The 25,029-nt window shown below is 44.1% G+C and overlaps 1 protein-coding gene across 8 annotated transcripts in view; it reads left to right on the top strand.

Moving 5' to 3' along the window:
* EGF (epidermal growth factor) overlaps nucleotides 1-25,029 on the top strand; it is a 230,742-nt gene that overhangs the window by 126,788 nt on the left and 78,925 nt on the right. For all 8 annotated transcript variants that reach the window (XM_063918896.1, XM_063918887.1, XM_063918864.1 and 5 more), the window contains 3 exons: nucleotides 20,525-20,647; nucleotides 21,758-21,883; nucleotides 22,977-23,113. In XM_063918896.1, coding sequence (XP_063774966.1) covers nucleotides 20,525-20,647; nucleotides 21,758-21,883; nucleotides 22,977-23,113 — 386 coding nt within the window. The remainder of the gene's footprint in view (nucleotides 1-20,524; nucleotides 20,648-21,757; nucleotides 21,884-22,976; nucleotides 23,114-25,029) is intronic.

The raw sequence follows: 25,029 nt of genomic DNA on the forward strand, positions 1-25,029 counted from the left end.
ATCATAATGTGCCCCTCTTGCGGTCCTGTGCTGTCACTCTACATGCTGCCATACAATGAATAGCTGTCAGCACTCTGAGGCAGGTAGTGAATGCTGCCTGGCCACTGCCTAGTGTGCCTATACGTTAAGATGGCCCTGGTTGGACTCATTCCTTTAACCAAATACAGCACCTGTAAGTCACATCTGAAAATAGACTGTTCTAGTGACCTTCATTCAACACACAGAAGATTCTAGTGACCTCTATGTAATAACGTAACTGAGAAGCAGATAGAGGAAGCTGCACAACTGGTCCGATTGCGTTTAAATATCTGTTGTTTTAGTTTAAGCTTTTTATATCATTGTTGGCTCACATGCAGTATTGTCCTTCATTTTCTTCTTTGCTAATTTCATTAAGTCCTTCATTGAAATTCAGACAATTTTAGACAAATGATTTTATATCCAGTGTAAACTATTTAATTGTGGAGTCTTTAATTATTATTTACTAAACCAGAATTTTATGTTTTTGTTTCAAACATTGTAAAAAAGTAATTTTGTAGTTCACAATATCAAAAATAGTAAGTTAGAAAATAATATAAGCAACATTTAATTTTCTAAATGCTGTAGTTACAGTGTATAATTATTGCTGTGTGCTACCAATAACCACATAGGAAACTGTCAGTCATGTTATTTATGAGCACTTTCACTGCAATAAAGTAACATCTAGCAGTAAAATGAATTACATGTTGTGTGTTGATGACTGTCCTTAATGTGGCTTCTAGTTATTTGTGTACTAAAATAATGAGGACATTAAAATATTCTGTACCAGCCTAATGTGTAAGATTACACATTTCTAGTAGTAAATGCTGTGTTTCTATTGTTGGCTAAACCTTCTAGAGCCTATTGTGTCTTATTATATGAGTTCCATCTCAGCTTGACTCTGCTTTACAGGCATATTCAGTCAGCGACTATATAATGTCTATACAACTGTAAGGCTAATTTCAGGAAACAGGCAAAGTGGAATTAGCTCCAAGACACATCTAAATATTCATTGCTTTAAACATGGGTGTTTAACTATTATATTAACAAACTTGTCATGAATAATTCCAGGATACAAGATTAATAACTAAGGAAGCGGCTTCAGTATTAGATAGTATTAGGATAACAGGCATTTTACAAAGGTGTGCAGGAGTTGTCCCTCTAGTTTTTCACTTTAGCAGACTCAGGGGCGGATTTAGGGGTGAGGGTGCCCCTAGACACAACAGTAACAGATGCAGTATGTGCGTGTCCTACCCATTTACATTCCATTCAAGATGGCATATGTTATAGTACAGTGGATATATTTACTAGTTACTGGTACTTTTTGGGCTGACAGTACCAACACACGCATCCAAGTGCGGCCCCCAAACAAGTGCTGTCCCTAGGCACGTGCCTTATGTGAAATTCGCCACTGAGCAGACTGTAAAATAGTGTTATATAAAATTAATTCACCGGCAATTGCTCAGACATTCAACAGGCATGCTTTAGACATAACATGTTAAATATATCCTATGTATTCGTCACCCGATGGTGCAGCTGCACATGTACAGACAAGGCCCTGCAACCTTGCATGCAGTGTCCCCAATTTGCAGCCTGATTGACAGGTGGCTGGCTTTTTAGGAACGGTCTATGAGCAAAGCTGGGAATGGCCAGGCCAGTGGCTGCGTCTTTGGACACAGCTTCACTGACAGCAGCAGCGTGAAACGCCTTGCCATCCTGAGTATCCCAAGTGTTACTCAGATAACCAACGTGCGCGCAGATGATCCAATGCGGATCACACAAACATGATCCGTGCATATTTGTGTACAGCAGCTGCATCCAAAGACACAGCTGCTGTACGAACTGTCCATCTCTGAAGGGGGAGATTCACAAAATCTTGGAGAGAGATAAAGTGGAGAGAGATAAAGTACCACCCAATCAGCTCCTGTCAATTTACAGGCTGTGTCTGAAAAATGACAGAAGCTGATTGGTTGGTATTTAGGGCCTAATTCAGCATGGATTGATAATCTGAGAAATGACAGTTGTCTGCGAGTAGAAAGGCGCCGCCCTGACAGAAAGAAAAAATGCCCCATGCAAAATTGCAAATGCATACGCAATTTTTGCAAATTTATGTGATACTTATAGATTTTTGGCTTCTGAACACGAAAATGGCTCCCGATTTAGCATATCACATCACGTTTTTATGAATAAGTCCCTTTTTTCATATTCATTAGAGTAATAAATGTATTCTGCCTACATTTATTATAAAACATTGTCTTAAATGAATTCAGTCGGTAGTATAGAACGTTGCAATTCAGTTCTCGTCATAAAACTTCCCCCCCGCCCAGTACCAAATTAAGATCCACATGGGTCTGGAACTGAAATTTACAAATGGCCTAAACCCCATACTGCCTAAAGGAACATTGCACACACTCTACAACTACAAGGTGAGCTAGCGAAGGTGGAACCAAACACAACAGATGCAACACAGTTTTGCCCTGTGCTGGCTCATTTTAACCCCTGCCTACCACCAGCACATATACACACACACACACAGCATTTTTACCGGCCCTGACATTAGAAAGATATTAAAAGATGAACATTTTGGGCGTGTAATAAATATTGTGGAACTTTCAGCATGGACTTCATTCATTCAATCAAGTAATTTCAAAATCCATATGGTTTATCAATGTGTATGTATAATATATATATGTCATGACCCTTGCCCACGAGACATGTGCCTTATGTCCAAATTGGAAAAATATGGGGGGAAGGGGGTGTCAATTCTCTCCCTGGCACAGGGCACCAAACAGTCTAGTTACAGTGCTGAGTGTGGGGGAATACTGCTGTTAACTAGGAAGGGGTGGGGGGGTGGGGGTAGTGTGGTGCGGCAGTGTATTACTGTTATCTAGGTGGGGGGTAGTGTGTTATGATGATGTAATACTGTTGATACTGTCACCTAGAAGGGAGGTAGTGTATTGGGTACATTGCTGTTTTCTAGGTGGGGGGGGGGGGGGGGGGGTAGTGTGTTATGATGATGTAATACTGTTACCTAGAAGGCAGTAGTGTATAGGGTGGATTACTGTTATCTAGGGGGAGGGGGGGGGGGGTAGTGTGTTATGATGATGATGATGTAATACTGTTAATACTGTTGCCTAGAAGGGAGGTAGTGTATGACGTGTATTACTGTTTTCTAGGTGAGGGGTAGTGTGTTATGATGTAATACTGTTACCTACAAGGGAGGTAGTGTATGGGGTGTATTACTGTTATCTAGGTGGGGGGTAGTGTCAGTAGCGGATCTTGCTACGGGCACGTGGGAATTTTGCCCGGGGCGCCGCCTTCTGGAGGGTGCTACCGCCATCTGGAAGGTGCTGCTGCCATCCGGAGAATGCCACAGCCATCTGGAGGATGCCACCACCGTGGCAAGATCCACTACTGGTGGTGCCCCACGGTGGGGTGTAGTGTGGTATGCCGGCGGCCGGGCTCCCGGCGACTAGCAAACCAGTACCGGAATCCCGACCGCTGGCATACTGACAGCGTGGTGCGCGCAAATGAGCCCCATGTGGGCTCGCTGTGCTTGCCACTTTGCGGGCACGGTGGCACGCTATGCGTGCCATCCTATTTATTCTCCCTCCAGGTGGGTTGTGGACCCCCAAGAGGGAGAAAAAGTGTCGCTATGCCGGCTGTCGGGATTCCGGCGACGGTATACTGTGCGCCGGCATCCCGACAACCGGCAAACTGAAGACAACCGTCCCCCCGGTGCTATCACTGCTGTGTGGTGCGCAATGACATTATCGCGCACCGCACGGCATTGTGGGACCGGCACATAGACGGTAGGGGTCAAAATTGACCTCTAGTGTCTATATGCTGTGCTATGGGAAACACGTCATGACGTCTCTCTTACAGATCAGAGGAGCGGCGCCGGCGGCTGGAGATGGAGGGCAGCAGCAGTCGGGAAGCAGGAGCGGGGATGGTGAGTATCAATTTATTTATTTTTATTTTATTTTTTGTAAGCGGCGCAACTCTACTGGGAGCACAAACGGGGGCACAACTCTACTGGAGGAAAAACTACTGGGGGCACAAATGGGGGCACAACTCTACTGGGGGCAATACTACTGGGGGCACAAACAGGGCACAACTCTACTTGGGGCACAAACGGGGGCACAACGATACTGGGGGCACAAACAGGGGCACAACTTTATTGGGGGCATAACTGACCACACCCCTTTATGAAGCCACTCCCCTATTTTCGCCTGGGGTGCCACAGGGGCTAGAACCGGCCCTGGGTAGTGTGTTATGATGATGTAATACTCTTACCTAGAAGGAAGGTAATGTATTGGGTATATTACTGTTATCTAGAAGGGGAGTAGTGTGGTGTGGGGGTATATTACTGTTATCTAGAAGGGGGGTGGTGTGGTGTGGTGTGGAGGTGCATTACTCTTTATCTTGGAGGGGGTAGTGTGGTGTGGGGGTGTATTACAGTTATCTAGAAAGGGGGTTGTCTGGTGTCGGGGTGTATTACTGCTATCTTGGAGGACCAGTACGTTGTCCTGCCTGGGCTCCAAGGGTTTTTTGTCCACTTCTGCACCTATTCCACATCATGTTGCGACTAAGACGCATTTTCAACAAAAAGACCCCCAACGCTAGCAGAGTCTTGCAGGACCTGGCATGCCAAGAGGGGCTGTTTGGCGCAACTGCAGCAAAGATGTATGAGGACATATCTGTACTTGAAAAAAGAACAGACCCTGAAACACTTAATGAAGATGGCTAAGTAATAGCTATGTGTGATATTTGAACTATTTTTCACTAAATGAATTTATGTTTCCAGGCAAATAAATAACAATATGTTAATAATACACCCGATACATTTGAACCTTGTAACTGAGCCAGTTGGTATCTCTAGTAATATATAAAGACCTTATATGCACCCTAAAAATGTACTTTTTCATTAAAGCTTAACAGGCCTAATCATCACGTATCCCTACAAGTCTCAGGCCTCAGCAGATGATTTCAGTAAAGCATTTGTATGATCATCTTTTCATACTATTGCCATTAACAAACATTAGTAAGCTGATTCTGAGGTGGGAGCAGAACAAAAAAAGCAAGTTACTTTGCACTTTGGTAAAACCATGTTGCACTGCATGTGTGGAAGATGTAACATGTGCAGAGAAATTCAGATTTGGTTGGGGTGTGTATAAAGTGAAATCCAAATTGCTGTGTAAAAATAAAGCTGCCCAGCATATGTGGGCTACATGCAAAAGCAGCCAGTAGTCATCCTGCATGCAAAAAAATCAATGTGTTTGCACATCCTTGTATTGGAACATGGGTGGTCATTCCGAGTTTATCGCTAGCTACATTTGTTCGCAGCGCAGCGATCAGGCTAAAAAATGGCAGTACTACGCATGCGAATGTGGCGCAATGCGCACGTGCGTCGTACAGGCACAACGAATGATGTCGTTTTGCACAGGGTCTAGCGAAGCATTTCAGTCGCACTGGTGTCCGCAGAGTGATTGACATGAAGTGGGCCTTTCTGGGTGTCAACTGAACGTTTTCAGGGAGTGTTCGAAAATATGCAGGCGTGCCAGGAAAAGCGCAGGCATGGCTGGGCGAACAAAGAAAAAAGAGAACTAAACGCTCTGGTGAGTAGCACTGCAATGTGATTGTCAGCAGCCTCTTGTAAAAGGGAATTGCCAGTCCCTTAAAACACAAAAATACCAAACAAATAACAAGTGGCGCTTGACAGTCAGAAAGTTGAAAACATTTATTTTAAAAATGTATAAAAATTCCAACAACCTCCCGGGGGTATATAACAATGTTAAAACATCACAATGATATTAGTGTACACTGTATTATAACTGAGTGTTCAAACTATAATTAAAACACCAATTGTAGATGATCTCATATACATTCAATTACTAATAGCACCTGGAAGGTCATGGGGGGTCATTCCGAGTTGTTCGCTCGGTAAATTTCTTCGCATCGCAGCGATTTTCCGCTTAGTGCGCATTAGAGATGAGCGGGTTCGGTTCCTCGGAATCCGAACCCGCCCGAACTTCAGGTTTTTTTACACGGGTCCGAGCGACTCGGATCTTCCCGCCTTGCTCGGTTAACCCGAGCTCGCCTGAACGTCATCATCCCGCTGTCGGATTCTCGCGAGGCTCGGATTCTATCGCGAGACTCGGATTCTATATAAGGAGCCGCGCGTCGCCGCTATTTTCACACGTGCATTGAGATTGATAGGGAGAGGACGTGGCTGGCGTCCTCTCCGTTTAGACTGACTAGAGTACTAGAGAGAGACACAAATTTTGGGGAGCATATAGGAGGAGTACTACTTGCTGCTGATAGTGTGACCAGTGACCAGTGCCACCAGTTTAATTAATCCGTTCTCTGCCTGAAAAAAAACGATACACAGTGTGACACAGTCACACATACCATATCTGTGCTCAGCCCAGTGTGCTGCATCATATACTGTATATCATTATCTGACTGCTGAGTGCTCACTGCTCACACAGCTTAATTGTGGGGGAGACTGGGGAGCAGTTATAGCAGCAGTACATTTAAGTACAGTGCACACTTTTGCTGCCAGAGTGCCACTGCCAGTGTGACTGACCAGTGACCACTGACCACCAGTATTGTGATTGTCTGCTGACCACCAGTATATTGTGATTGTCTGCCTGAAAAAGTTAAACACTCGTCGTGTGGTGTTTTTATAAACGCATTCTGCAGACAGTGTCCAGCAGGTCCGTCATTACATAATATATACCTGTCCGGCTGCAGTACTAGTGTGATATATATATATATATATTTTAATTTTATCTCATTATCATCCAGTCTATATTAGCAGCAGACACAGTACGGTAGTCCACGGCTGTAGCTACCTCTGTGTCGGCAGTCGCTCGTCCATCCATAATTGTATACCACCTACCCGTGGTTTTTTTTTTTTCTATCTTCTTGATACTAGTAGCTTACTTTAGGAGTCTGCAGTGCTGACAGACAGTGACCAGCAGGTCCGTCATTACATAATATATACCTGTCCGGCTGCAGTACTAGTGTGATATATATATATATTTTAATTTTATCTCATTATCATCCAGTCTATATTAGCAGCAGACACAGTACGGTAGTCCACGGCTGTAGCTACCTCTGTGTCGGCAGTCGCTGGTCCATCCATAATTGTATACCACCTACCCGTGGTTTTTTTTTTTCTATCTTCTTGATACTAGTAGCTTACTTTAGGAGTCTGCAGTGCTGACAGACAGTGTCCAGCAGGTCCGTCATTACATAATATATACCTGTCCGGCTGCAGTACTAGTGATATTATATATATATATTTTAATTTTATCTCATTATCATCCAGTCTATATTAGCAGCAGACACAGTACGGTAGTCCACGGCTGTAGCTACCTCTGTGTCGGCAGTCGCTGGTCCATCCATAATTGTATACCACCTACCCGTGGTTTTTTTTTTTTCTATCTTCTTGATACTAGTAGCTTACTTTAGGAGTCTGCAGTGCTGACAGACAGTGTCCAGCAGGTCCGTCATTACATAATATATACCTGTCCGGCTGCAGTACTAGTGTGATATATATATATATATTTTAATTTTATCTCATTATCATCCAGTCTATATTAGCAGCAGACACAGTACGGTAGTCCACGGCTGTAGCTACCTCTGTGCCGGCAGTCGCTCGTCATCCATAAGTATACTAGTATCCATCCATCTCCATTGTTTACCTGAGGTGCCTTTTAGTTGTGCCTATTAAAATATGGAGAACAAAAATGTTGAGGTTCCAAAAATAGGGAAAGATCAAGATCCACTTCCACCTCGTGCTGAAGCTGCTGCCACTAGTCATGGCCGAGACGATGAAATGCCAGCAACGTCGTCTGCCAAGGCCGATGCCCAATGTCATAGTACAGAGCATGTAAAATCCAAAACACCAAATATCAGTAAAAAAAGGACTCAAAAATCTAAAATATAATCGTCGTCGGAGAAGCGTAAACTTGCCAATATGCCATTTACCACACGGAGTGGCAAGGAACGGCTGAGGCCCTGGCCTATGTTCATGGCTAGTGGTTCAGCTTCACATGAGGATGGAAGCACTCAGCCTCTCGCTAGAAAAATGAAAAGACTCAAGCTGGCAAAAGCACAGCAAAGAACTGTGCGTTCTTCGAAATCCCAAATCCACAAGGAGAGTCCAATTGTGTCGGTTGCGATGCCTGACCTTCCCAACACTGGACGTGAAGAGCATGCGCCTTCCACCATTTGCACGCCCCCTGCAAGTGCTGGAAGGAGCACCCGCAGTCCAGTTCCTGATAGTCAGATTGAAGATGTCAGTGTTGAAGTACACCAGGATGAGGAGGATATGGGTGTTGCTGGCACTGGGGAGGAAATTGACAAGGAGGATTCTGATGGTGAGGTGGTTTGTTTAAGTCAGGCACCCGGGGAGACACCTGTTGTCCGTGGGAGGAATATGGCCATTGACATGCCTGGTCAAAATACCAAAAAAATCAGCTCTTCGGTGTGGAAGTATTTCAACAGAAATGCGGACAACATTTGTCAAGCCGTGTGTTGCCTTTGTCAAGCTGTAATAAGTAGGGGTAAGGACGTTAACCACCTCGGAACATCCTCCCTTATACGTCACCTGCAGCGCATTCATCATAAGTCAGTGACAAGTTCAAAAACTTTGGGCGACAGCGGAAGCAGTCCACAGACCAGTAAATCCCTTCCTCTTGTAACCAAGCTCACGCAAACCACCCCACCAACTCCCTCAGTGTCAATTTCCTCCTTCCCCAGGAATGCCAATAGTCCTGCAGGCCATGTCACTGGCAATTCTGACGAGTCCTCTCCTGCCTGGGATTCCTCCGATGCATCCTTGCGTGTAACGCCTACTGCTGCTGGCGCTGCTGTTGTTGCTGCTGGGAGTCGGTGGTCATCCCAGAGGGGAAGTCGTACTCGTAAGACCACTTTTACTACTTCCACCAAGCAATTGACTGTCCAACAGTCCTTTGCGAGGAAGATGAAATATCACAGCAGTCATCCTGCTGCAAAGCGGATAACTGAGGCCTTGGCATCCTGGGCAGTGAGAAACGTGGTTCCGGTATCCATCATTACTGCAGAGCCAACTAGAGACTTGTTGGAGGTACTGTGTCCCCGGTACCAAATACCATCTAGGTTCCATTTCTCTAGGCAGGCGATACCGAAAATGTACACAGACCTCAGAAAAAGACTCACCAGTGTCCTAAAAAATGCAGTTGTACCCAATGTCCACTTAACCACGGACATGTGGAGAAGTGGAGCAGGGCAGGCTCAGGACTATATGACTGTGACAGCCCACTGGGTAGATGTATGGACTCCCGCCGCAAGAACAGCAGCGGCGGCACCAGTAGCAGCATCTCGCAAACGCCAACTCTTTCCTAGGCAGGCTACGCTTTGTATCACCGCTCTCCAGAATACGCACACAGCTAAAAACCTCTTACGGCAACTGAGGAAGATCATCGCAGAATGGCTTACCCCAATTGGACTCTCCTGTGGATTTGTGGCATCGGACAACGCCAGCAATATCGTGTGTGCATTAAATCTGGGCAAATTCCAGCACGTCCCATGTTTTGCACATACCTTGAATTTGGTGGTGCAGAATTATTTAAAAAACGAGAGGGGCGTGCAAGAGATGCTGTCGGTGGCCAGAAGAATTGCGGGACACTTTCGGCGTACAGGCACCACGTACAGAAGACTGGAGCACCACCAAAAACGCCTGAACCTGCCCTGCCATCATCTGAAGCAAGAAGTGGTAACGAGGTGGAATTCAACCCTCTATATGCTTCAGAGGTTGGAGGAGCAGCAAAAGGCCATTCAAGCCTATACAACTGAGCACGATATAGGAGGTGGAATGCACCTGTCTCAAGCGCAGTGGAGAATGATTTCAACGTTGTGCAAGGTTCTGCAACCTTTTGAACTTGCCACACGTGAAGTCAGTTCAGACACTGCCAGCCTGAGTCAGGTCATTCCCCTCATCAGGCTTTTGCAGAAGAAGCTGGAGACATTGAAGGAGGAGCTAACACAGAGCGATTCCGCTAGGCATGTGGGACTTGTGGATGGAGCCCTTAATTCGCTTAACAAGGATTCACGGGTGGTCAATCTGTTGAAATCAGAGCACTACATTTTGGCCACAGTGCTCGATCCTAGATTTAAAACCTACCTTGGATCTCTCTTTCGGCAGACACAAGTCTGCTGGGGTTCAAAGAACTGCTGGTGACAAAATTGTCAAGTCAAGCGGAACGCGACCTGTCAACATCTCCTCCTTCACATTCTCCCGCAACTGGGGGTGCGAGGAAAAGGCTCAGAATTCCGAGCCCACCCGCTGGCGGGGATGCAGGGCAGTCTGGAGCGACTGCTGATGCTGACATCTGGTCCGGACTGAAGTACCTGACAACGATTACGGACATGTTGTCTACTGTCACTGCATATGATTCTCTCCCCATTGAAAGAATGGTGGAGGATTATATGAGTGACCGCATCCAAGTAGGCACGTCAGACAGTCCGTACTTATACTGGCAGGAAAAAGAGGCAATTTGGAGGCCCTTGCACAAACTGGCTTTATTCTACCTAAGTTGCCCTCCCACAAGTGTGTACTCTGAAAGAGTGTTTAGTGCCGCCGCTCACCTTGTCAGCAATCGGCGTACGAGGTTACATCCAGAAAATGTGGAGAAGATGATGTTCATTAAAATGAATTATAATCAATTCCTCCGTGGAGACATTGACCAGCAGCAATTGCCTCCACAAAGTACACAGGGAGCTGAGATGGTGGATTCCAGTGGGGACGAATTGATAATCTGTGAGGAGGTGGATGTACACGGTGATATATCGGAGGATGATGATGAGGTGGACATCTTGCCTCTGTAGAGCCAGTTTGTGCAAGGAGAGATTAATTGCTTCTTTTTTGGTGGGGGTCCAAACCAACCCGTCATTTCAGTCACAGTCGTGTGGCAGACCCTGTCACTGAAATGATGGGTTGGTTAAAGTGTGCATGTCCTGTTTATACAACATAAGGGTGGGTGGGAGGGCCCAAGGACAATTCCATCTTGCACCTCTTTTTTCTTTAATTTTTCTTTGCGTCATGTGCTGTTTGGGGAGTATTTTTTTGAAGGGCCATCCTGCGTGACACTGCAGTGACACTCCTAGATGGGCCAGGTGTTTGTGTCGGCCACTAGGGTCGCTTACCTTACTCACACAGCTACCTCATTGCGCCTCTTTTTTTCTTTGCGTCATGTGCTGTTTGGGGAGTGTTTTTTTGAAGGGCCATCCTGCGTGACACTGCAGTGCCACTCCTAGATGGGCCAGGTGTTTGTGTCGGCCACTAGGGTCGCTTACCTTACTCACACAGCTACCTCATTGCGCCTCTTTTTTTCTTTGCGTCATGTGCTGTTTGGGGAGTGTTTTTTGGAAGGGCCATCCTGCGTGACACTGCAGTGCCACTCCTAGATGGGCCAGGTGTTTGTGTCGGCCACTAGGGTCGCTTAGCTTACTCACACAGCTACCTCATTGCGCCTCTTTTTTTCTTTGCGTCATGTGCTGTTTGGGGAGTGTTTTTTGGAAGGGCCATCCTGCGTGACACTGCAGTGCCACTCCTAGATGGGCCAGGTGTTTGTGTCGGCCACTAGGGTCGCTTATCTTACTCACACAGCTACCTCATTGCGCCTTTTTTTTTCTTTGCGTCATGTGCTGTTTGGGGAGTGTTTTTTGGAAGGGCCATCCTGCGTGACACTGCAGTGCCACTCCTAGATGGGCCAGGTGTTTGTGTCGGCCACTAGGGTCGCTTAGCTTAGTCATCCAGCGACCTCGGTGCAAATTTTAGGACTAAAAATAATATTGTGAGGTGTGAGGTGTTCAGAATAGACTGAAAATGAGTGGAAATTATGGTTTTTGAGGTTAATAATACTTTGGGATCAAAATGACCCCCAAATTCTATGATTTAAGCTGTTTTTTAGTGTTTTTTGAAAAAAACACCCGAATCAAAAACACACCCGAATCCGACAAAAAAAATTCGGTGAGGTTTTGCCAAAACGCGGTCGAACCCAAAACACGGCCGCGGAACCGAACCCAAAACCAAAACACAAAACCCGAAAAATTTCAAGTGCACATCTCTAGTGCGCATGCGCAATGTCCGCACTGCGACTGCGCCAAGTAAATTTGCTATGCAGTTAGGAATTTTACTCACGGTTTTTTCCTCGTTCTGGTGATCTTAATGTGATTGACAGGAAGTGGGTGTTTTTGGGCGGAAACTGGCCGTTTTATGGGAGTGTGTGAAAAAACGCTACCGTTTCTGGGAAAAACGCGGAAGTGGCTGGAGAAACGGAGGAGTGTCTGGGCGAACGCTGGGTGTGTTTGTGACGTCAAACCAGGAACGACAAGCACTGAACTGATCGCAGATGACGAGTAAGTCTCGAGTTACTCAGAAACTGCACAGAGATGTCTTATCGCAATATTGCGAATCTTTCGTTCGCAATTTTAAGAAGCTAAGATTCACTCCCAGTAGGCGGCGGCTTAGCGTGTGCAAAGCTGCTAAAAGCAGCTTGCGAGCGAACAACTCGGAATGACCCCCATGGAACGTGCAGGGTTCAGTATATGCACAAAAGTATATGGCTATCAAGTACTTATCAGAATAAAGGATCACTCACGGCTGTGTGCTTATGAAGAATTGCATATAACACAGATGAATGGCAGTAAGCGGCTGGTGCAGGATTATTGAGATGAAAAAGAATTTATGTGCACCTATAACGCTGGGCAGGAGCTTCTTCGCTCCCTGCTCCCTGGTGCTGTCCCGTTGACCAGGTCGCTGAGGCTCTGGTGTGTGTTTCCACCTGGTGTACGGGTACAAAGCGGTTTGTTGCTGTGCGACAGATTTAACGAAGAATCCATTCACACAGCCGATCGCAAGGAGATTTACAGGAAGAAGGCATTTGTGGGTGTCAACTGACCCTTTTCTGGGAGTGGTTGGAAAAAAGCAGGAAGGTGCCCCTTCAGGGTCATGCCCAAAGGCGGCTGCATGCATCGTCTCTGGTAGTTTCATCCCTGGTGTAACTACTAGAGATGAGCGGGTTCGGTTCGTCGAGATCCGAACCCCCCCGAACTTCACGTGTTTTACACGGGTCCGAGGCAGCCTCGGATCTTCCCGCCTTGCTCGGTTAACCCGAATGAGGCCGAATGTCATCATCCCGCTGTCGGAATCTCACGAGATTCGTATTCCATATAAAGAACCGCTCGTCGCCGCCATTTTCACTCGTGCATTGTCGATTGAGCGGAGAGGACGTGGCTACGTTCTTTGCCTGAAAAGTTCAATATCTGTGCTCAGTGTGCTGCATTGTGGTGACCACCAGTATATTATAGTAGTACAGTACATTAGGCCATTGCTGTATCTTGCAGCTCCGTGTCAGACTCAGTTCTAGTATCCTGATGAGCGCTTAATATCTGCTGCATTGTTGTGTGACCAGTATATACTATATAGTAGTATAGTGCAGCATTTTGGTGACCACCAGTATATATAGTAGTACAGTACTGTAGGCCATTGCTGTATCTTGCAGCTCCGTGTCACTTCAAGTATCCATATCTGTGCTGCATTGTTGTGAGCAGTATATAGTAGTACAGTGCAGCATTTTGGTGACCACCAGTATATATAGTAGTACAGTACAGTAGGCCATTGCTGTATCTTGCAGCTCCGTGTCACTTCAAGTATCCATATCTGTGCTGCATTGTTGTGAGCAGTATACAGTAGTACAATGCAGCATTTTGGTGACCACCAGTATATATAGTAGTACAGTACAGTAGGCCATTGCTGTATCTTGCAGCTCCGTGTCACTTCAAGTATCCATATCTGTGCTGCATTGTTGTGAGCAGTATATAGTAGTACAGTGCAGCATTTTGGTGACCACCAGTATATATAGTAGTACAGTACAGTAGGCCATTGCTGTATCTTGCAGCTCCGTGTCACTTCAAGTATCCATATCTGTGCCATATTGTTGTGAGCAGTATATAGTAGTACAGTGCAGCATTTTGTTGACCACCAGTATATATAGTAGTAAGGTACAGTAGGACATTGCTGTATCTTGCAGCTCCGTGTCCCTTCAAGTATTCATATCTGTGCTGCATTGTTGTGAGCAGTATATAGTAGTACAGGGCAGCATTTTGGTGACCACCAGTATATATAGTAGTACAGTACAGTAGGCCATTGCTGTATCTTGCAGCTCCGTGTCACTTCAAGTATCCATATCTGTGCTGCATTATTGTGAGCAGTATATAGTAGTACAGTGCAGCATTTTGGTGACCACCAGTATATAGTAGTACAGCACAGCAGGCCATTGCTGTATCTTGCAGCTACGTGTCACATTCAAGTATCTATATCTGTGCTGCATTGTTGTGAGCAGTATATAGTAGTACAGTGCAGCATTTTGGTGACCACCAGTATATATAGTAGTACAGTACAGTAGGCCATTGCTGTATATTGCAGCTCCATGTCACTTCAAGTATCCATATCTGTGCTGCATTGTTGTGAGCAGTATATAGTAGTACAGTGCAGCATTTTGGTGACCACCAGTATATAGTAGTACAGTACAGTAGGCCATTGCTGTATCTTGCAGCTCCATGTCACTTCAAGTATCCATATCTGTGCTGCATTGTTGTGAGCAGTATATAGTAGTACAGTGCAGCATTTTGGTGACCACCAGTATATGTAGTAGTACAGTACAGTAGGCCATTGCTGTATCTTGCAGCTCCGTGTCACTTCAAGTATCCATATCTGTGCTGCATTATTGTGAGCAGTATATAGTAGTATAGTGCAGCATTTTGGTGACCACCAGTATATATAGTAGTACAGTACAGTAGGCCATTGCTGTATCTTGCAGCTCCGTGTCACTTCAAGTATCCATATCTGTGCTGCATTGTTGTGAGCAGTATATAGTAGTACAGTGCAGCATTTTGGTGACCACCAGTATATATAGTAGTATAGTACAGTAGGCCATTGCTGTATCTTGCAGCTCCGTGTCACTTCAAGTATCCATATCTGTGCTGCATTGTTGTGAGCAGGATATTGTAGTACAGTGCAGCATTTTGGTGACCACCAGTATATATAGTAGTACAGTAGGCCATTGCTGTATCTTGCAGCTCCGTGTCACTTCAAGTATCCATATTTGTGCTGCATTGTTGTGAGCAGTATATAGTAGTACAGTGCAGCATTTTGGTGACCACCACTATATATAGTAGTACAGTACAGTAGGCCATTGCTGTATCTTGCAGCTCCGTGTCACTTCAAGTATCCATATCTGTGCTGCATTGTTGTGAGCAGTATATAGTAGTATAGTGCAGCATTTTGGTGACCACCAGTATATATAGTAGTACAGTACAGTAGGCCATTGCTGTATCTTGCAGCTCCGTGTCACTTCAAGTATCCATATCTGTGCTGCAGTGTTATGAGCAGTATATAGTAGTGCAGTGCAGCATTTTGTTGACCACCAGTATATATAGTAGTACAGTACAGTAGGCCATTGCTGTATATTGCAGCTCCATGTCACTTCAAGTATCCATATCTGTGCTGTATTGTTGTGAGCAGTATATAGTAGTACAGTGCAGCATTTTGGTGACCACCAGTATATATAGTAGTACAGTACAGTACAGTAGGCCTTTGCTGTATCTTGCAGCTCCGTGTCACTTCAAGTATCCATATCTGTGCTGCATTGTTGTGAGCAGTATATAGTAGTACAGTGCAGCATTTTGGTGACCACCAGTATATATAGTAGTACAGTACAGTAGGCCATTGCTGTATCTTGCAGCTCCATGTCACTTCAAGTATCCATATCTGTGCTGCATTGTTGTGAGCAGTATATAGTAGTACAGTGCAACCTTTTTTTTTGACCACCAGTATATATAGTAGTACAGTACAGTAGGCCATTGCTGTATCTTGCAGCTCCGTGTCACTTCAAGTATCCATATTTGTGCTGCATTGTTGTGAGCAGTATATAGTAGTATAGTGCAGCATTTTTGTGACCTCCAGTATATATAGTAGTACAGTACAGTAGGCCATTGCTGTATCTTGCAGCTCCGTGTCACTTCAAGTATCCATATTTGTGCTGCATTGTTGTGAGCAGTATATAGTAGTACAGTGCAGCATTTTGGTGACCTCCAGTATATATAGTAGTACAGTAAAGTAGGCTATTGCTGAATCTTACAGCTCTGTGTCACTTCAAGTATCCATATTTGTGCTGCATTGTTGTGAGCAGTATATAGTAGTACAGTGCAGCATTTTTGTGACCTCCAGTATATATAGTAGTACAGTACAGTAGGCCATTGCTGTGTCTTGCAGCTCCGTGTCACTTCAAGTATCCATATTTGTGCTGCATTGTTGTGAGCAGTATATAGTAGTACAGTGCAGCATTTTGGTGACCTCCAGTATATATAGTAGTACAGTACAGTAGGCCATTGCTGTATCTTACAGCTCTGTGTTACTTCATGCATTGTTGTGAGCAGTATATAGTAGTACAGTGCAGCATTTTGGTGACCACCAGTATATGGTAGTACAGTACAGTAAGCCATTGCTGTATCTTGCAGCTCCGTGTCACTTCCAGTATCCTGAACAGTGCTCAGTATCACTGGTCAGTGTCATGTCAGAACAAAATGTTTTGGAGGTTGTGGAGGTGTCTTTCTCAGAGGAGTATGTACCAGGTACTCAGGATTGCCTTGAGTGGTTTCATCCCATTATGATGGAGACAGAATGGCTGGGTAGCCTAGGAAATAAGATTACTCAGAGTTCATTAGGGCATACTCTATTAAGTTGCTGGAAAAAAAGCTACGAAGAATGCTCTAGATATGGATCAGTCCATTTCATCTAGGAACCCCTCAGCTCCTGATACACAGGTCTTGCAGGCCAACGCGGACATTGATGCCGACACAGGGATTGACACAGAAGTTAGAGGAGGCACTATGATAGATTGGAATATCAAATTCAGCAATGTATCAGTGCCATTAGGGATGTGTTAGAAATACCTATACAAATAGAGGAAAATTCTTGTATGCTAACTGCAAAATCATTAGTGACATTCCCGGTTTCGGAAGAGTTGAATTCCCTATTTGAAAGATCCTGGTTAAACCCAGAAGAGGTTTTTCACATCCCCAATAAAGTACTTAAGACATATCACTTTCCTGAGGAGGATAGAAAGAGATGTGAGATTCCTCCCATAATGGACATTTCGGTGTCCAGGCCATCAGGGGTAATTACATTACCTGTACCAGCCTCGGCCTCGTTAAAGGAGCCGACTGACCGCAAGATAGAGACAACTCTAAAATCCATTTACACGGCTACTGGAGATGCCCTTAGGCCCACTATTGCATGCATTTGGGTAGCTAGGGCTATGTTAAAATGGTCAGACAATTTAATAGAAGACCTTGATATAATCCATAGGGATGATGTTGTCTTGATTCTAGGTCACATAAAGGATTCGGCTAAATTCATGGTGAAAGCCATGAGGGACATTGGGCTGATGAATTCTAGAGCATCTCCCATGGCAGTAGTGGCTCGCAGAGGTCTCTGGATCCGCCAATGGAACGCAGACGCCGAATCCAAGAGGTACCTCCCCTTCGCAGGTGAGACACCGCTTGGGGACACTCTGAATACAAATCCTTCCCTGTGAGAAGACACAACTCTGCTTCTCTGATGCAGTCCCCTTGGGCTGCCAGATCAAGAAAATTCAGGAGGGCCTACTTCTGCACGAGGCTAGGCCATAGAAAGTGCAGAAAGTCTGCACCCTCTACAGGTGCACGGGTTCAGAGGTTGGATTCTACTCCCTTAGCGTCATCAGCGTGACGCAGAAGGACTCCCATGTGGGGGTCCACTGGGGGGGGGGGATCTCATCTACGTCACTACAGGGGAGCCTTAGTGATTATAATTATATCCCGGGTAATAGAAATTATTACCCAGGGTTACAAACTGGATTCAGAAGTTTCCCCCTGGCTGTTTGTTTAATCAGCCCTGCCAATTGTTAGGACAGTGGGTTTGTCCCTGTCAAATAAAAAGAAAGTTTTTTTTAAAGTGCCATCCTGTCTGACACTTCCGTATATGTTCAGTGGTACTGCAATTTGATATAATTCCCGATATTACTGCCATTTAATTCCAGTGATTCAGTAATTTTCTTCCAGTGATTTGGACCAATAAATAATACCATTGATTAGAACGAATAATTCCTGTGATATTGAGGTGTTTGTGTCGCTTAGCTTAGCCATCCAGCGACCGCCATCCAGCGACCTTGGTGCACCTCTTTTTTTCTGTGCATCATGTGCTGTTTGGGGCCAATTTTTTAAAGTGCTATCCTGTCTGACACTGCAGTGCCACTCCTAGATGGGCCAGGTGTTTGTGCCTGCCACTTTATTCGCTTAGCTTAGTCATCCAGCGACCTCGGTGAAAATTTTAGGACTAAAAATAATATTGTGAGGTGTTCAGAATATACTGGAAATTAGTGGAAATTATGGTTATTGAGGTTAATAATACTATAGGATCAAAATTACCCCTAAATTCTATGATTTAAGCTGTTTTTGAGGGGGTTTTGAAAAAAAACACCCGAATCCGACAAAAATTTTTAAGGGAGGTTTTGCCAAAACTCGTCCGAATCCAAACACGGCCGCGGAACCGAATCCAAAACCAAAACACAAAACCCGAAAAATTTCAGGTGCACATCTCTAGTAACTACATAAATACATGTTCATGCCCACATTTTATTCATGCCTACTTTGAGGTATTATGAGCAAGGTAAGGAATGAGAGTGCCAGAAACAATGAAAAGGCAACTTCAATTAAGTCCTGCATCATTAAATCTAGCATTCTAATTTTCTTCTAAAGTTTTTACATGGTGTGCAATTCGAGGAGTGTGCTCAGTCTGCCTTATGGATGGACATCAGAAGTCGATGGTTAGCAACCATTGATTTTCCTGAACTCAATCAAATCAAAGTACATTTTCCATCAAGTTGCATGTTTTTAATGGTTACCATCCATGGGATGTAGCTTTCCGATGCCCATCCGATGGCTGACCTTTTTTTTGTCCAGTTGTGGACACCCGGAAATGGTGTCAGCTGGAGCATTGTCAAGTCATAGAGAAATGAAGATATTAAGGCTCCATTGTAAATTTGTCTAGGACAAGCCATCCTCCAACCATGAGCAGGATCTTGGTTGTGGGTACTGCGCGCCACCCCCCTCTGTCGTCCCCCTGGACATAGACCAATTGATTGATTTCCACGTTTCTGCTTCATTCTGGTGAGGTGCTCCCCTGCGCTGGTCCTTGATTCTGGACTACTCCCCCTGGCTCTGTCTGTTGCACCTCACTATTGGCTGCTCTTTCTTGAGACTGATTACATGGCAGGGCGCTGGATTGGAGGTACACTTCTGGGAACAGTGTCTGACGATCTTGGTGCTTAGTTACAATCAGTATCGGTTGGGACTGCCTAAAGGGTGTGTGGGCGCACAGCCTGCACGGGTGCCCATGTATATATGCACTCTGATATATTGTCTTCCTCGACAGAGATAGGAGAAACTGTACATGAGTCAACAAAAGCCTGGGCACTTCTCATATGTTCTTTATGGAATGATGGCCCTCATTCCGAGTTGATCGCTCGCTAGCTACTTTTAGCAGCCGTGCAAACACATAGTCGCCACCCACGGGGGAGTGTATTTTCGCTTTGCAAGTGTGCGATCGCATGTGTAGCCGAGCGGTGCGAAAAAGTTTTTTGCAGTTTCTGAGTAGGTCTGAACTTACTCAGCCCTTGCGATCACTTCAGCCTGTCCGGTCTCGGAATTGACCTCAGACACCCGCCCTGCAAACGCCTGGACATGCCTGCGTTTTCCCTACCACTCCCAGAAAATGGTCAGTTGACACCCATAACTGTCAATCTCCTTGCAATCGGTTGTGCGAATGGATTCATCACTAGAAGCATTGCCCAGCAACGATGCTGTTTGTACCCGTACGACGCGCGTGCGCATTGCGGTGCATATGCATGCGCAGTAGTAACCTGATTGCTGCGCTGCGATCAACTCGGAATGAGGGCCGATGTCAGACACGTTTGGGCTATTACTTCCACTATAATGGACCTTAAATTCCACTGCACATTCACAAACCCTTGTGCAGTTTAGAAAGGCAGGGCATGGGCCTCTGAACCAGTGAGCAGACATGGATCCCTGCCTACCCACATGCATACATATTAGCTATGGGGATGGGTAACTGCTAGTTACGCTCTTCTATCAGACATAGCAGGGAGAAAAAGTTGGACACTTGTGAAGATTGCCATTGTTCAATTCTATGTTATTCCGTGATCCAGTGAGCCTTGGCTGTGCATTCATTACTATTTTCTTGGTTCTGAAATGGTTTCTGTAATGTAAATGAAAACTCCTTACCGAATGTAATGCAAGCCTTAATGTCATTTTATGCATATAGTAGAAAGGTATAATTCATAATGAGATATGAAAGGTCCCAGCCTTATTCAGTATCTGTAATTTAATCCAATAGATGCGACACCCTGCTTGCAGGAAAACAGGAACTGCAGTCATGGCTGTGTACAGACCGCTGGAGGACCTGTCTGCTTCTGTCCAGAAGGATCTGTGCTTGCAAGTGATGGGAAAACATGCAGAGGTAGGTACTATATTATATCATCATCAGTCAGGTTTACAGTGTGGCATATTATTTTAGTTTCTTCTGCAGTATTCCATGTATATCAATCCTATGTCAAAATATACCTTAGACAATAACATGTCATGTGAAATGTTCACTGATCTCAACTTTTTTAATGCCATACGTTTTATGAAATGAAAGTTTACAAAATACCATCTATCATGCTGGCTATTCTTTTACTCCGGCAACTGTAGGCACTGTGATGATAGGAGTACTGAGTGGTTTAGAAATTTCTTAAAATGAGTGTTTCTGAAGTCTGTCCAAAAGCCATAGCAAGAGATTTCTGGAGCTCCTAAAAGGAGGATATCCCCACAGTGTGATAAATCCACATGTGCCTCAGTGATGGGATACACAACACATTTCTTGTTGAGGTCTTAGGATTGCTTTGAAAACATCTACACTATGGACTCTATTCAGCTCGGATCGCAAAATTGAGAAAACGCAATCCGTACGATTATCAAACAACTGCGCATGCACGTTTTGCACATTGTGCTTCAACACAATCACATTTTGATTGACAGGAAGCCAGCGTTTAGGGGAGGAAACATGGCATTTTGTGGGTGTGTTTGTAAAAACGCAAGAGTGGCAAGGCGTTTTCCAGGTGGGTCTCTGACATCAGCAATGGCCACTTCCAGCCTCTTTTGCGTATGCAGAATTGTGGACGACCTTGCCTGGTGCAGATGGAAAAACTCTTCGATATTCCGGTATTTGCCTATGGCTATGCGATCACATCGTGCATTGCGATGCCTTCGCAGTTTCTGCAATGGGCGTTTTTTCTTTATTTCTGGGCGGCAACTATTTGATTGCAGCAAATGATTTTTAGCAAAATTAGCGATCCAACCTGAATGAGGGTCTATGTTTGTCAAAATCACAGTGATGGTAACAGTTATTGGTAGCATTAGACTGTGATTCTTCTATAGGAGTTGTTCAGTCAATGCAAAAAGGAAAAAACATTAATACTGTATATTCAAACTGCCGAAACTACCAAAACACAGTGTTAAGTGTGCCAAGTTGTGTCTTCTTTCATGCACACCATAGTATCAGATGTGCAGTACAAATATTGTTTTCTAGGTTGCTCCACTCCAGACAATGGTGGTTGTAGTCAATTGTGCAGAAAATCCAGAGGAGAAAACTGGGAATGTGACTGTGTTCCTGGGTACACCCTACAGTGGGATAAGAAACGCTGCCTCGCTTCAGGTCAGTAACACTTCATTGACTTATTGCTTTCTCCTTATTGAAGTTATACGTTTTATATTCTAAGGGCCTGATTCTGAGTCAGACACATCTGTGGAAATGGACGTTTCTCTTGTTTTTAAGCCGACTGCACGTGTCTGAATCACAGAACACAGTGTGTGCGTGTGCCGCATGATGTGTCCGAAGTCTCAGGTAGATGCGTGCATGCCACATCTTATGTGGACAGAGAGCAGCGTGGAGTAGGTGTTTCTGGGTAGTGAGTATCACAACACTCTGAGCGGCTATTACTATGGGTGTTGTGGGTGTGTATGTACACTACATCTCCGTGCCATTCTGAGCCATGCGTACAGGGAAAGGAAGCCTGTTTCAGACGGATCTCTTTTCTCAAACACAGTCTGTGACATGGCAGTTAGGAGTTGATTGGCTGGTACTTTATCTCTCTCCACTTTATCACTCTCTAAGGCTTAAGCTGGGTACACAGTGAGACGATACCGGCCCCATTTGTTATTTCCGGACAAATCAGAATGACTTATCAGGCATATCACTCACTGTGTATGACCGATTTACAGGTCCCTGCGGTCACTAGCAACGTTGCCCAGTCGGCCCTATTGCACAGTCATCCAGGCGATAATGCTAGCGACCGCAGGATGTGTAATGAAGGAACATGCGATATGTCACTCCAACCTTCATTATATCGTTCAATGTGTAGTACCCAGGATCCAGTATGTCAGCCCGCTGGTCCAACATGTCGACTGGGTACACATGGTCTCAGTGTGTACCCTGCTTTAGTACATTTCCACCTATGTTTGAAAAATGAAAGTTAGAAGCGGTTTGTTTGGTTCTTTATCACCGTCCACTTTATCTCTCTCCAAGGTTTGATACATCTGCCCCTATGTTTAGCTGATTGTCACATTCTGAAAGTGAGTACAATGCCACGGCTGTAAGGAAAAGCTGCTGCAGAAGCGTGAGACTCAGAATCAGGTCCTAAAAGTCTGGTTACAAATGACAAACACTTACTTACATGTTTTTCTTTGTGATAACTACTTTTTTTTCTACAATATTCAACCTAAAAAGCGTTTTTGTTCCCCAAGTACAGGTCCTCGCCCATTCTTTCTGTTTGCAAATGTACATGACATACGGAGAATGAACTTTGATGGGACACATTATGAAAGACTACTTGAGTCACAGATGGGAAGAGTCTTTGCACTGGACTATGACCCTGTGGATAATAGGGTAGTGTATACTGATCATATACTGCCTTCTCTAACTGTTACAGCCATTCTGCGCTAAAGGTGTTACCCATGTTTTTCTATCGCCTCAATAAATCAGTGACTATATTGAGTGTTTCACATTGCTAGGAAGTCTCAAAAGTGGAATTTAATGTTACCTGAGCAGAACCTTTGGGTTGCTCAATTAACATTTCAAAAACATATAAGTGGGTGAGTAGTTGAAGAGCATGCAAGCGTGTTAGACAAGAGCCACAGTCTAATCAGTGACGTTCATTATACACCTCCTATCCTCCCAGAAGCACACACATCACTTATCACAAGATACCCACAAATGCCCCTCAAACCTATTACATGCCCTTAGATCTTCCACTTGCTTAGCCTAGAATACCAATAAAAAATGCACCAGCCCTGTTGCCCAGCACGAATATAAAGGTCAATAACTTTTAGTGTTATGATAATTTAGATAAGGTGGTTGACTATTTCCTTTATAGCATACATCAGGGAACACTAGTAGTTAATTAAAATTATATATTTACTATATATATATGATATTTACACTCAATTTTGTTATGATTATTTTTATGCAAATAATACTTTCCAAACAGTATATATTTATATTTTATAATGAAAACTATGTTGTAGATATTTGCACAGCACTAGAGATAAGTTTAATAGTAAGTGCACACCTCTGTACATGAACTAAAGTTTTGACAACTCTGTCAGCAGTAACTTTATACTCAATAGACTAACAAAGAGCTGATTATTTTGTTTATTTATTTCATACACATTTACAAACTTCCATTTATCCAACCTGAATGTATATTATTGTAGTATTGAAAATGTACCACAAGATGGTGCTCTTATCTACTTTCAAGACTCATGCAGAAACTGTAGCGACAACAGTAGAGCAGCAACTAATTTGAGCTGTTATTAAATGTAAATTTAGAGTGCATTTGAGCAATTATCCATTTAAATCAGCAGAATTTAAAATTAATCCAACATAGAAGTTATAACAACGCACTGTATACCAGTTCTAGTTACTGAAAGCCTCCCATGCGTCTTAAATTTTCCCAGGATAGTCACAGTTTTGCTACTGGAAATCTGTTAACACAGATGGCTTATGCATAGATTAACTGTATTATATGCATTATGATTCTCAGTTTTACCATATTTGGCTCTCGAGGAAGCAAAAGCATGATTTGTTTTGTTTATGGACAAAGCGAACTTTTCATGTCAGTTGCTTTGCCTTGTCCATGTAGATTTAAAAGAATTCTTATTTTTGTTTGTTTATATCTCAGTTAATTAAAAAAAAAATATTGTACTCTACGCTAGGATGTTTTAATTATAAGAATAATCTGTATTCCTGCATTTATTCCAGCCAAACGTCCTAATAATCAATTTAAAGAATGTGGTTACCCCAGTATTGCTAAATGATGATTAGAACTGTCACTTCAGTGATGACATTGCACGGACTTATGTTTGTAAATGTTATAAAGGATTTAATGGAGTCAACAGCCATCAGGTTCAGCAGGCCAGACACTGTTCAGTCATAGTTACCTACCCTCCCATAATGTCTGGGAGAGTCCTGGATTATTAGGAGAACTCCAAGGCTCCCAGGAGGGAAGGAGTCTTCTCATCAGTCTGTAAAGTGAGCAGGAATGTGTCATAAATAATGATGCAAAATATTAATATTATTTTTTTTATGTGGCACCACAAGGGAACTGCATCACCTTACAGAATACCAAAACAGAAATAGAATGACCAAAACAAGAAAAAAGTGATTTACAGTACAGAACATTGCTGGACATGGATGTGGTTTATGAACATTGCTGCACCAGTGGTGGTCATAATACTCAAACAGCAGTGAGGCGGGCGAACCCAAAGGTTAGGTGCTGTTATAGACAGTAGGTAGTAGATGAA

This window comes from Pseudophryne corroboree, chromosome 1 (assembly GCF_028390025.1).
Source record: "Pseudophryne corroboree isolate aPseCor3 chromosome 1, aPseCor3.hap2, whole genome shotgun sequence".
In the NCBI taxonomy this organism is placed as follows: domain Eukaryota; kingdom Metazoa; phylum Chordata; class Amphibia; order Anura; family Myobatrachidae; genus Pseudophryne; species Pseudophryne corroboree.